Source organism: Battus philenor, unplaced genomic scaffold (genome assembly GCF_028537555.1).
Source record: "Battus philenor isolate CCGP_79_NKW_IND1 unplaced genomic scaffold, ilBatPhil1.0.hap1 SCAF_29, whole genome shotgun sequence".
NCBI lineage: Eukaryota > Metazoa > Arthropoda > Insecta > Lepidoptera > Papilionidae > Battus > Battus philenor.
This window is the reverse complement of record NW_027181692.1, coordinates 5,712,526-5,727,257: the sequence shown is the minus strand read 5'-3', so window position 1 is coordinate 5,727,257 and position 14,732 is coordinate 5,712,526. Positions and strand designations below refer to the sequence as shown.

Here is a 14,732-nt window from a genome sequence, read left to right as displayed (position 1 = left end):
GTCCATTCCAGATGTTGGTCTTTTTGTCACGGTACCTTGAGATGTATACTGCCTATTTCCTTTGTACATATTTATACAAGCACATACAATTATAATTAATTTAAATTGGCTAAATTGATTTTACTTAAAACAAATTTTGTATCAAGACTCGAATTCATAGTCAGGAAAGCTTTCTATGGGCATTATAAGATCACAGATAATGCACAGAAAGCTTCTATTACTGGGTTTTAAAAAATTTCGAAGACGTTTGTGCGGTAAGGTTTATTAAATTGTAAATGACTTCATAAAATACAGCTCATCTTGGCGGTGATGATTTCGCCTTCAGGTAATTTTAATGTTTATTTCATCATCACATTTCAGCTGAAAGATCTCCTTTGTTGTATATAAGTCTCCTTCATATTACCAATCGCACCGGTTGGAAGCGGCTTGCATCTTTAACAAAATTGTCTGTTTATATATTACAGGCGGAAGTCTTACGCTTGTCGATATATCGCAGGGGTGATAAAGCTACGGCCCGCAAGCCACATGCGGCTCTTCGAACGATTATTTTTGTCTCCGATTGTTTGTCGAATTATTTCAATATTTATATTTATATTGCTTATGTTAGCTGCTGGGAAATCAAAACAAATTATTGGCGTGAATAATAATTATTATTATTGCAGCACAACATTAGCGAAATCCAAACAGCGATCGTAATTAACTAACCGGCGTCTTAAGTATCATTAGGAGTGCTGTCATATACGTGTGCATATATCTAACTTCAACACAAACTGTAATTCAATATAATTTTTTAAAAAAAAAAATATTCGTTTACGTATTTCAAAATTTTAAATGGCGGTTTGCAAAAAAATTCAAATTTCGAACAATTGCTCGAGCTAACAAGGAGCTCGGCCACCCCTGATATATGATTACCACTCCAGAACTTTACAGCTTCAGCGGTCTAATAGAATTAAATATATCCTGTTATATTCACGGTAGTCCAGCGGTAGAGGAGTGAGACTTGAGAATCGTAGGTTGCCGGTACGATTCCCGGGATACGGTCTTATATAATTCACACTTTGTGCGTTAATTATATAGGATTGTTACTGACTGATTGTTTTGTTAAGTTTCCAGAAGATGTGCAGCAGCGTCCCCTGCGTACCATAATACCACACTGCGATTATTAACCCGCGTGATAAGCGTGACAATTATAATATATTCTCCAATATATATTTTTAGTAAAGACCTATGCCTTGCAGTGGGATGGGTGTTCATATTTTAATTGTAATTTACCTAAATTTATTTAGATTTTAAGTTCGAAGCTGTGGTAGTATTTTGGTTTAAGGTTTTCATTTCAGAAATATATTTCCAAAATATTCTACCCGTGGTAGACAGGATTATGTTTCAATCCTCATTGCTTCACAGGAAGCCCTCAACTTTATATAGCCCTTCCTTATAGATTTCCCAAAAGGATTAGGTGGAAATGACCAGCATTCAGCGTCTTCCAACAACCTCAACAAAAAGTTTGCTTATCGGTAAATATCTTTGGAGGAGGTCAATGCTTGCAGTGGACTCGACGACGACAATATTTAAGACATACATTCACTGCTTTGAAGGTTTTACATCTATAACATATCATCCTGTATATTTAATGAAATGTTTCTATTTTCAATACGTATTTTTTTTCAAGTAATGACTATTAAAACCATTACTGGGCAAGGCTGCTTCGCCAGTTAAGGTCAAATGTTATCTTAGCTAATCGCGGTAAAACCTCTCTTTCATCGGAATAATGACAGTATCGTTATTGTACGATATTCATTACGGCATTAACTATACGCATAATGTGTATAAATTTAGGAAAAACTGCGATGTACATAAAATAAGTTTGTTATATCGTTTAAATTCTCTATATTATATATTCTTCGAAAAATAGGCATCCTCGGGCTGTATACCAGTGTCCATCATGCGGTGGCAGCGATATCACGTCACACGAACTCGCGCGTGTATCACACGGACGAGACTCAAGAAGCGATCGCAGGATTCATCGATGTGGCGAAATCGAAAGCCATATCACATATACTGGCTTACAACTTGAGGGTGATTGGAGTAGGGATGAGGAAGTGGTCAATCGAACAGTAATGTTAAAAACTGGACATTGTTAGGACGTCGTCAAAAACAAACAAGTAACCAATGATTTATACTAGGAAATAGTTTAAGAGGCTAATAAACACTTTGACTTGCAGAAACGTGAGCAAAAAAGAATCGGAAAAATGGTTAATTGTAAAAAACGGAGTAAAGGCACGAACGCTAATGCCTATGGAATAGAGGAAAAAGTTAAATCTCAAGTAAGAAAGGGACCAATATTTAGCCACTTCCGCACATGCAGTAGTAGCCGTGCAACAAAGTGCACCGCCCGCCAGCCCGCTGATAAATGCGTATGCGGCAAAAAATGCGAATTACACAACTGCCACAGTCAAATCACTCAACACGTGTTTCACCCCTCCACGGGGCATCTTCAGGAGTTATGTTACACCGATTAGTGCCAAACACAGAGTCATTGCGGGCGGTGCATTTTGTAGCACGACAACCACTGCATGTGCGGAAGTGGCTAAAAATTGGTCCTTTTCTTACTTAGGATGGACTTCCGCAAGGAACGCCTGGTTAAATAAAATAAAAAAAAAGTTAAATCCTGTTATATCCTTCTCTAGACTGCAAAACACACACTTGTCTTTTTATTTATTACTATTGTTAAACTTCATGAAAGAGCTTTGATTTATACATATGAGTAGTGACTTATATCTAGTGGGGGGTACTTTGATAGTATTCGGTTGATTGTAAATGTGTTGTTGTTTCCAGGACGAGGTGCTCGCGATCAACGATAAGGTGGTATTGCGCGCGGAGGACTTGCTGAGCTGGGTGTGCGAGGGCTCCGGTTGGCGGTGGGGGCTGCGCGCGGTGTGGCGCGGCGCCTGCGCCCCGCCTGCAGACCCCCGCCGCACCTCACCGCTGCATCACACCAAGCTGGATTTTAGTGACGTGGAGCGCGAGAAAAATGCCATGAGTAAGTTCACTTACAACTCATGCTTATGCTCTTTCTCCATCATATCAGCCGTATGGGGTTCATTGTTATGGTCCTTTACCATAAAGGTTCTATTGAAAATCTATGGAGAAGCCACAGGTTTGTGGGAAGCAGCCTCCATCAAACGTCAATAAATTAGGCTGTTCATTCGTCGTGGCTGGGCATAGGCCTTCCCCTAAAATTTATAATAGGACTGGTTGTTTAGTTCTTTGCGATATGAGTGTCCATAAGAAAATCACCGATGATCCTAAGAAATATGACATCATCATCACAACCATAAGATGTGCATTGCTGGACATAGCTGGATGTAGGACTTTATGGATTTTAATAAAAAAATCCATAGTCACAGTCAGTGAACAGCTAGTACCTTACAGTTGTAATCAATTCTGCTTTCCCACTCACTTGTATCTCTTGTCGGTATTTGTCCTTCTCCCTCTTTACCGCTGCTGATAGCGTGTTGATTAGACGAGTATGGTTGCAGCGGTGGACGCGGAGAGCCCTGGCGTGATGGTGTTCTCCTACCCGCGCTACTGCCGGTACCGGGCGCTGCTGGCACGCCTCGAGGGCATCCAGGCGGACTGGCTGCGGGACTCGCTGGTGGCCGCGTTGGGCGGCTACGCGGCGCCCACCAAGAACACCAGGATCCTCTACTGCAAGGTGGGTGCATGCTTTAATCTAACGTATTACGTAGTATTGAGGTTCGTCAAGCGACAGCTAAGGCTGGACACGTCGAATGGAATAGGAAGTATTGTGAAAGTGAGACGGATTCGACAATGAGGAAATTTTTTCCGGACACCGAGACTGCTTATCGTGTACTGCGCAAAGTGTAGCTGAACGGGGGATTCTCAGAGTACCCGTTTAGGTTTATGCTCATGTTTATGAGTCTTCGATGAATATAATGTGGGTGAATGCTGTATGTTGAATGTTAGAAAATATGAAGGATGAAAGAGGGAATAAAGAGAAATTGTAAGGATGAGAGAGGAGAGGTGAAAGTAGGAGGGTGTATATCCCTGTCCCGAAAACAAGAAGGTGAAAGAGTATAAAAACAACGTATTTTTGACTAGTTGAGGATACTTCGTACTGTCAAAAAATCATTATCATCATGTTCAAATGTGTGACGTCACACTGTCGTACATTCATAGAATAAAAATAGAATAGTAATAGAATAATAATAAAAATAGAAATATAGAATAGATAGAAATAGAATGTACGACATCATTTTATATTTGTAGCTTTGTAAAACAAAATATTGATTATATACTGTTGATTATTTTCCAACAAGGGAATCATTTACCGGATCAGCAGCCAAATGATTCCATGATGGAATTATTCGTTTATAATTTTTTTTTATTCGTATTTGTATTGGTGAAGAATGGAAAAAAATTCTTCCAAGATTTCAAGCACACATACCAATAGTTATATACAGGGGCGGCTTAACCTATAATGCAGGGTGCGTAATGAACATGGACGCCGCGGCAACAGAGATGTGCTACAGGCATAAAAACAATGAGTGTTATTCTGCCGTCATAAGAAGAAATGCCGTAACTAATACCACACTTTGAGCTATACCTACTTATAAAATAGCTTGTTGGAATATGAAAAAACTTTCTTGCTACGACGACAAAGTTAATTGCTATAGCCTCGGCGGGGAGGGGAGGGGTCAGGCCTAGGGGGCGTCAGGGTTTCATTGCACACGGGCGCTGCACGAGCTAGAGCCGCCCCTGGCTGTTTAGTACCGATGACGTCGCTAGCTATGAGCAGCGCAAGACAGGTCATCGTTGCGATTTTTGGGAAAGACCTATGTCTTGCAGCGGGCGTTTTGAGCGCTCTACGAAATGTTCTCTTCTTCACTGACTGCTATGTACATTTCAGGAGACGTTCGAGTATCCAGAGCTCGAGGGGCACGAGTTCGTATGCAACCACCTGGCGCCGCGGCTAAAGGGGAGGCCCCGAGGGCGAAGGCGCCGCCAGCGGTCGCGGTCCGCATCGCGCTCCGATAGTGACGAACCGCAGCCCTGCCCGCGGGTGAGTACAGTGATATATACTTATGTTTTGTACACGTTAAGTACCAATTATTTACACTTGTACTGTTTCTATACTATGGTTGTCTGTAAGAGATTGCCTCGTGTGATAAGACCGCCCATTGTACTCTTTTGTTTAGTACTATGAAACTAAATGTATCCTAGCATGGACAATAAAGATTAAATAAAAAAATAGAATATGTTTACAATAAACGAATGAAATAATATGGCATATACATCAATATATGCCACGGTTTGATATCGGACTTACGGCTTGCAGACACCCCGTCGCCTTTCTCTGCGGAACGGCGGTCCCGAGAGGCAGAGCGAGGAGGAAGTAGAGGACGGCACGGAGGATGGCGCGGAGGGCAAGAGCAAGGAGGAACGTGAGTTCCTGCACGAGCTGCGCAAGTTCTACCGCGCGAGGAACGAGAGCTTCAAGTCACTTAAACACGGTAAGTTAACGAAGGCTCCAGCTGCAGGTTGCTTTCAAACGGTCCTGTTGGTAACATGTCTAGTGGATGCCTTGAGGCCGAGTTGATGATGAAGAGTGTGTACTACCTGGGTAAGGTAGTACACACTCTTGCATCTAGACCATGGTTGCACAGACTTATTAAGACTAGGGGCCACTCGGGCAAATCATGAACTGATGGCGGGCCGGCCGCCAGAAGTATAGGTAATTAAAGACAATAAAGAATTGATAATAATTAGAATTCAATATTTTTCGAATGTACGAGAGTATTATTTTTGCTGTCGGCGGGCCACCAGTATTCGTCCGGCGGGCCGCGGTCTGTGCATCCATGATCTAGACACTAGATGGCGTAAGCAGTAGATTGAATCGCAGTATCGACATGTAATCATACAATAACACTGTGTCATTATTATATTCAATAGTTTTTATTATATGGTTGACTTACCCTCCGGTTTCATTTCGGCGTGAACAGTTTTCACTTGGTTTTTTTGTCGCCACTCATATTCCTCTGCCGTCAAATGGCACAGATCTTTTAGGGTAAATTATAATGTCATTTGAACTTTTATTTTACGATATATCCTCGTTCCATAAATTTCTTATTTATATTTATCTATGCGACCAATGTAAACTTTTATAGTAATTTCTCTTTTATTCTTCCTTAGTTTGTTTATTACTGTTTAAACTATTTCGTCATTTCAGCCCATAGAGGTTCCATTGTAAGGCACAGGCTTTCCCCAAAGATATCTATAGGTGAATAAATCATTATCGCCACGCTTGACCAGTAAGTAAAGTCTTTGTTAAGGCTGTTGGCAGACGCAGGATGCTGGTCATTTCCAACCAGTCCTTTTAGAAAATCTATAAGGAAGGGCTGTATAAAGTGGATGACTTCCTGTGAAGCAATGACGGTTGAAACATAATCATGTCTACCACGGGCAGGGAATAGATTTCGAAAATAAAAACCTTAAACCACAAGACTACCACAGCTTCGAAATTAAAATCTAAACAAATTTAGGTAAATTACAATTAAAATATAAATACCTATCCCACTGCAAGGCATACGCCTTTCTTATATTTATAAGTTATGTTGGCGATCGCAGTGTGGTATTATGGTACGCAGAGGACGCTGCTGTTCATCCTCTGTAAACTTGTCTGTGAGCAGTAGAAATCCTATGTAATTAATACTCAAAGTTTGAATTATATAAGATTGTATACCAGGAATCGAATTTGCGACCTGCGACCAAAAGATTCAGTCTATAACCGCTGAGCTTATTAATGATCTATAGTTTATCTATTCCGGTGGGTGCGGTCCGCACCGGGCGGCACTTACCTTGAGGCGGCATTTTTTTGATTTACTTATAGTTGTAAAAAGCAACTTATTCATTTCATATTTATTTTCTTTCTTGAAAAATAAATGATTATTATGATTATTAGAAGAAGAAAATAGTAAAACGAGATCAGATGCTGGAATATTACTCAATTCTAAGCAATCTTTTTCTTTTCTATGTTACCTTCATTTATGGGAATCCGTCCTTTTGGAAATTAAGGTCGCTCAAAAATATGGAACAAAGAGATACGCTAGTACAAAACGCTGTTATAGCAGCCAAAATAATTTGTGAAGAGTTGGAGATATCGACTGAGCGTCGAGTTAGAAGGAGAAAAATATGAGTGGGGAAAATTCGACGTGGAGACGTGGAGCTATCCTTAGAAGAAGAAGTACGAAGAGAATTTTTTTCATCTATGGACAGAATTATAAAGGAAATAAAAGAACGCTTCGATCAGATGCATGGCCTTGTAAGAAAATATTCGTGTATAATACCGTGTAACCTACTAAATGAAGAATTTGAATGTCAAATAAATGACTTGATTGACATTGATAAAGAACAGTTCCATATTGAAAGAAAAAGGATCCAGGTTTTTATGGCTGTACCTACACTAAAAAAAGAGGCAAAACATTAGAAAAACGGGGAGAAGGGCCCTCTTGATCGGCTAAAATTTATTTAGCAGAATAGGTTGAAAAATTCTGTTCCCAACATTGTAATTTTGTTAAGAATTTTTTTAACAATTTCAATCAGTGTCGCTAGTTGCGAAAGAAGTTTCTCAAAATTGAAGTTGTTAAAAAATTATCTTCTTTCTTCAATGAGTCAATTAAGACTACAAAATCTTGCAATATTGTCAATAGAACAAGAAATCACAAATAATATAAATTTTGAGAGCATTATACACGATTTTTCTAGTATGAAAGCTAGAAGAGTAGATATTATATAAATATATTTACGAGTGCATACAAATATGTCTTAAAAAATTACTCTGTGTATTAATTAATATTGATTAAATAACTTAATAATTTATTTATGTGTTAATTATGTATTTATTTATTAATTTATAAAAACCACTATTTGATTGACTTATAATAGAAAGGGCGGCAAACTGAAGATCGCCCCGGGCGGCAAAAGTTCTAGGTACGCCACTGTGTAGTAGAAGCCTTTTTTATTTTTAAATATCTCAAAAAATGGACAAATGTGCCAAAATTACGTATATTTTTTAAGTATTTTTAAAAATATTGCCTCTGATTGATTTTATGTAATTATGTGTCGGTTGAAAATAGATCAATTGGAAATAGGTGTAAAAGGATTTAACATTTTAAAATGGTGAACATGTAAGGCCAATCATTCATGTTTGACGATGATAAGAGATAAATTCAGTAAGTGTACTGTAGTGTATAAGTGAGGATCTGTTGTGATGGTGCGTTGTGGTGCAGTGGCGCTGCGCGGGCTGTACGCGGGCGTGGCCGCGCGCGGCGGGTACGAGGCGGTGTGCCGCGCCCGGCTGTGGCGAGCGCTCAGCCCCGACCAGCCGGCGAGAGCGCGCAGACACTACGAACGGTGAGCGACCACCGACCACCAACCACTCGACACATTACACTCTTTCACAAGAAGAATAAGCTACCACCGACCAATAAACACATTTCTCAACTACAACACACTTCCACACAAAAAACATGAAAATTAAATAGAATTAATGGTTAAAATTAAACATCCTCTTTTTTACTATAGGTTTACAAACTATTTGCAGCATTTAAAATACACAGCATTGAGATATAATATGTGGATCTATCATACTAAAGGATTTATACGTAAATTAATATACGAAATACATATATATATACATACACATATGTATATATATATGTATATATAAATATGTACATATATGTATATATATGTACATATATATATATATATAATTTTTTTGTTGACCTTTGGTAGAGGCATATACCTTGCAATAGGTGTTAAGGTTTAAAACTAAACTACGAGTATCTTATAAGCTGTTTCAAAGCTAATATTATTTATCCACAAAATCCACAAAAAATGCGTAGTTAATTTTTAAATAAATCGCGAACAATTATAATATAAGACAATAAATATCATAAATGAAAAAAAATAAAACTAAAAATGATCATTAAAATCTAATTTCAACATTTTACAGATTCCTCCTTCCCTTTGAGAATCACGAAAGGAAAAATGGCTCTAAAATATTCAACAAACTGGCGAACGGGCGACTGGCTGAGCCTAAAACCATCGACACTATCGAGGTCCAGGACTCTCCTCTACGAGAACTGGACGGCCCTCGAGAGTTACCTGCGAAAAGGTTGCGAACACCATCTCCGCGTCCCGACAAGGAAACCGGCGAGCTGGTCAAACCGGAGGAGTTGGACGTGACCAACAAGCCCGCGGAACAGCTCAACCGAGAGTTCCTCGACTCTTTACCCAAGGAGGAGAAGCAGCTAAAGATCACGGTTAAGCCGGTGGAACAGCTGATAGATGGCCAGCCACCCGAAACGGACACCCCTATCAATGAACTCACGAAGCTCAGTCTGGGTGAGCTATCTCTTTCTAGTATATAGAATTACATTTACTCACGCTAAGAATGCAATGGATACTCTGGCTGGAAATATTCTTGTAGATATTTCTAAATCAGAATTTATTCCCAATTTGTGGACTTTCCACTAATTTACGCTACTACTGTTCAATTCTGTACTATTTCCTCGAAAACATCACACAAATGTAAGTGACTATATCTTCAATTAATAAAGACATATTTTGCAGCGAATGCGGATACAACGCTAATGCAGCAGCTGGCTACGGGCGAGAGGAAGACGCTTAATGGTCACTTAGGGATCCCCGCGACGAATCCACATCCAACACATCCAACACACCCAACACATCCCGTGCCACCCGGGCAGCCCGATCAGGTAGGTTCCCCCATGGTTAATGTAACAGTACCTCTTTAATAAACAGGTCAGAATTAATTAGATATGCTATTAAACGAGCGTTATCGAATTTTCCAATTTGTTCTCAAGTCAAGTCATTCAGTTTAGCCTCAATTGATGCACTGGCTGCCAGGAGAACTAACAGATCTGTTCTTGATCAAATACATCCACCATCTGCTACGAGTAGATTCTGGGCTACTTCAACCTCATAGCTCGGCGGCAACCATAGAGTCTCTGTAAGCTGGATGTCGAAGGAGAAGTAGAGGGAAAGAAACCAAGAAGACGATCACCAGCCGGATAGGTAGACTCAGTTCAGATGTTGGCGGGCCTTCGTAAAAGTAGCTCATAGAGACCTGTGAAGCCAACTTGTCGAGTCTTTGACCAAGACTTTTCAGGAAGAGCTTGATCTTCAGCAATGTAGATAAATGATCAAGAAAAAGATTCTCTGTATGTTAATATATTGCTGATAAATGATAGCTGTATCTATGTTTTCATCTTTATCTATTTTCCATCTCTTTCTATAATTCTATCTCTTTCTACAACTCTATCTCTTTTTATATTTCTATCTTTTTCTACAATTCTATTTCTTTTTATGTTTCAATCTCTTTCTACAATTCTGTCTTTCTATATTTCTATTCTTTGTATAATTCTATCAACACATACATATGTCTCTTTATTTCTACCTGTATTTACTTTTTCATCTTTATTACCTTCATTTACTTTAGCTATTTCAGTGTTACGAGTTTTAGGATATTTATCAATGTTTAGTTCGTTAAGAACTTTATTTTTTTAAATCATTCAAAGGTCTGAGTGTACGCATATACAATAAAATTACGCAAAATATTTTAGATCTTTCTTTTATTAGATTTAAATCTAAAATTTAAAGTATATTACTAAATAAATCTTATTATAGCATTAAAGAGTTTTTAGTTAATCGAAATTTGTGGAACTTTCTTGACTTACTTACATGGTTAATATTAAAATGCACATATAAAAATTGTATAATTTGATTTTAAAAGAGCACATGTTGACATTCCGGCTCTTATTAGGTCAGCGTTCCGATCTGATGGTAAATAACTACTTCTAATGTTAAAACAATCGATGCTTCAATAGTACATGTAAATTATTATTTAAATAAAGGTATTTTAAATTTGGTTTATTTATATATTGCAGCGAAGTGCGCGACCAGCTGGACGTAGCTCGCTGAGGGCTGTGAGAGTCAAACCCACGCGACCACTGGCCACTGCCAGCGCACGTAAGTCTTGTTCCTTTATCGCCATGCGGAGACAGGATTAGCATCCATAAGAGTAAATGTGACCAGAAACCCATGGAACTCACAGTCAGGATCTAGAAGGCCTAACTTTCGTCGTTAAAGCAAGGTAAGAAGGTAGCTTTTGGTGTAGTGCTACCGAAACCACTGTACCGCGCCTTAAGTATGCTTACGGCGGGACGGGGGAATATTATCCCCTCCATTCCTTTGCTCCATTATAAAGTTTTAATAAAGTGTAGTAAAATGACTCTAACTGAAAAAAATAGCGTTAATAGTTCTTCTATGGTGTATTCGAATTATGAAAACAGCTCGTCATTGCCACGTCCCTTATATAATTAAAGCATAATAAATTAGAAAGCCGTGTTCACATTTACCAGTTGCAAGTAAGGCATTCAAAAAGCAAAGATTAATTGAAGTGTTATTATGGGTTTCCCTTCAGAAAGCTTACGTATATACAGGTTGATTTGTTATTGGTCCAAAAGTTTTAAAGAGGTAAATATATATTTACTCTGTCCGAAAATATCCGTGGTTTTAGAAATAATAAATAATGTAATAACAATAAAGTAAGAAAAAGCTTTTTCAGAATACAGGTTACTACATGTTAAAATAAATTATTGTTTACTATCTATCTGAATAAACTTTGTAATGTTAGAAGATCGTTATTGGTCTGTCGCATTAAAATAGGAAAAATAAATGAATGTAACAGATTTTAGGGCGATAACTTTATACAGGGTGATTTCTAGTCAATAGGTGTAAAAACTTCAAGACTTTTACACCCATCACGTTCTGCCTGAACAGCTGCAATGGTAACATATAACGTCCACTTGAAAATAGTGTCTTCAGCAATTCGTAACACAGGATCTGTTACAGCGAGCTTGCCGCCGCCACGGACAGACTCCGCTGCCGGCTCACCACAGCCTGCTGCTCTCAACAACTTCGGCATCCACCACCCGCCTCCCACTACCACCGCTACTACCACCACCACCACCACTGGCGCCCACAGCGATGACGAGATCGTCGAGGTCAGTACCACAATTTATAATTTTCATTGCACCAACTTTAAACTGCGTTATTAATGGATTTTTCCAAAGAACTGCACATGAGCAATATAAGTGTAAGAATTTTTATTTTATTTGTTAATAAATAACACGTGCAAAAATAACAATTCTCCGTAAATTTTTCTTATTGCATCATCACAAATTTAGGGGGGGGGGGTGCAATTTTGTTTTGGATAAGGTTAGCCCAAGAAAACCTGCAGTATTGTTTGTACTAATTTTCTCGTTATTAATTCATGGCGAATGGGAATTTCTCTAAAGTATTTCATGCGAACACGTTCATAAAGCTCGAGAAATAGACATCCGAGTCTAAATAAATCAAAACAATTTTTCCAGGTACCTTACAAACCGAAAACGCCAGAAATAATTGACCTCGACGAATACCCAGAAAGTCCGCAGTCGGTCAAGAAGAAGAAGCTGGACATCCTCAAGGAGCGGGGCTTGGAGGTGACCGCCGTCCCACCCACCTGGCCCCTGCAGCCAGTTCTCGCGAATCCAATCACACCACTCATCAGCCCTGCGCCAATCATCCTCAATCCTGCTGTACAGCATCAGATCATGACACAGGCACAGCTGTTTCAGATGTACAATATCATTCCTCCAAGTGTGCCTAACGGTGTACAGCCGCCTAAAGTTATACAGGCGACCAGTATATTCGGGTCTTCCGGGCCAGAGAAAACGGTGTATGGGAATCCGAAGGATCCGTTCATGCCGCCACCCCATGTGGTGCTAGGCGCCCCCGTGAGAGCTCCGCGTTGCGCCCCCACAGCCACGCCTCCTCGCGACGCCCTCGATCTCACCTGCAAGCCGCACGCCACCACGCACGCCCCTGCCCACCTACCCCCACACCGCCCCGCTGTTGAGATAGTACGCGTGCCTCCCACTCTGCCTGCGCCCTCTCACCCCCAACCTCATAACCTATCAAAGAACTACACGCTGCTCGATGGAAAAGCAGTCGTTGGCTCCAACCTTGAGATCACTCTAGTCAACCCCAAACCCCAAACACCACCCAAACGCCCCCCACAAAAACGGTCATCCAACGGCAAATTCGTCTCCGTCAAAACACCCACCCCACCCAAGGACTACAGACCCTACCCTCCCGCTTCTCCCTCTGGACATAAAAAGAACCCCATAGTCGTCCCTCACTACCAAATACCACGGGACGACGGATCTCCCGGTAAAGATCCTAGCATCCCCAGCGTGAAACCACAGAACAGCCTAGCGCAGATGATGGAGATGCAAAAATCTGTGCCCAGCATGACGCCGTTCATGGACCCAGTATACATGAGTGCACTGTATAGCAGCTTGGGACAGCTGGACCAGCGACAGCTGGCGGCTTACCGTGACCTGGTGGCTGACCAATTCCGCGGGTACTCCGGCTTACTTACCAACACCACGCCAACCACCAAGAACTAGCCCTAGCATAATCTAGTCTAATTTCCCGCGTGGGAACGTCCAGGGAATCTATTCCCGTTTCACATCGAAACTCCTTTTCCGGAATGTCTGAATGATTTGTTATCCACGAGTATCGTCGTTGTCAAGCCAATATATCAGAGCACTGTTTCATCGTGTGTGTGTGTACACAAACTTCTAACAGTAAATTTCTATATAAAAATAATTATTACTGCAAGCAAAGTGGGTGGACACTAGTATTGGATCTAACTATAAAAACTTCAATGTTGATTTATTCGTATTATTTTCTATTTAGGATCATTAAAAGCATGGTTTTGGAGGTGCCACCCACTTTTTATTTCAGCTGCAGAACGTCCACTTCTGGACATAGCCCTGCTTAGATTTCCAATATCTAAAATATTAAAAGAAAACGTCTAAATTCACTATTTCAAAATTATAATTTTTGTACCTACGCATTGGTTAGGCAACAACGATATGTGGATTGTAAAGAAATGTTTTTGGCTAAATGAGGGTAGTTTACACTTTGTGTTACTACGAGAATCATCACTGCCTTGTTCAGTTATTTTATAAATGAAATCTTGTTTGCCGTTTAATGTCTTTTAAAACTACCCTCCAATCACAATAAGCCAAAAACTTAGTTAACTATTATAGCATTATATTTGTAAATATTAAAATAACGATAAATGGGGTAGATTAATGTTTTCAAACTACCCTCGAAATGGGTATTAAGTTTTATCAAAGAAATTGAAGACGCAAGTCGCATTGGCTCAAGTCGCAGCGTGCGGGACGGACTGTGTTGTTCTTTTATATACAAAACACTCCAGCACTTGAACTGTATCCTAGTTCAGGATAGGAAATAATGACCTGGGACTACCTTTTTTTCATGTACCCACATGTTTATAAAGGACTTTACACGCCTATAGGATATATCACCGAAAATACATTTTTGAGACCGACTCTAACCAAAAACATAAATAAATAGTTTTTTATTACGATATAATAAATAAGGATCAAATAATATAGTAAAAATATACCAAATAGAGGAGAGATAAAAATCTTTACGTGCTGATAAACATGTAATAAAATCTCTTTGTATGTTTTTGATGACGTTAAAAATGTTACATTTTAAACAAGGTAACAAGTTAGTGAAATTGAGTTTCGATTTATTTTACA

The 14,732-nt window shown here is 39.6% G+C and overlaps 1 protein-coding gene across 1 annotated transcript in view; it reads left to right on the top strand.

The window, feature by feature from the left end:
* LOC137926131 (AT-rich interactive domain-containing protein 5B-like) overlaps positions 1-14,516 on the top strand; it is an 88,812-nt gene extending 74,296 nt beyond the window's left edge. The window contains exons 4-13 of the mRNA XM_068769661.1: positions 2,836-3,040; positions 3,540-3,715; positions 4,931-5,083; positions 5,360-5,534; positions 8,310-8,433; positions 9,038-9,429; positions 9,658-9,803; positions 10,995-11,076; positions 11,962-12,113; positions 12,483-14,516. Coding sequence (XP_068625762.1) covers positions 2,836-3,040; positions 3,540-3,715; positions 4,931-5,083; positions 5,360-5,534; positions 8,310-8,433; positions 9,038-9,429; positions 9,658-9,803; positions 10,995-11,076; positions 11,962-12,113; positions 12,483-13,562 — 2,685 coding nt within the window. The 3' untranslated portion in view covers positions 13,563-14,516. The remainder of the gene's footprint in view (positions 1-2,835; positions 3,041-3,539; positions 3,716-4,930; positions 5,084-5,359; positions 5,535-8,309; positions 8,434-9,037; positions 9,430-9,657; positions 9,804-10,994; positions 11,077-11,961; positions 12,114-12,482) is intronic.
* Positions 14,517-14,732: the final 216 nt, after the last annotated feature.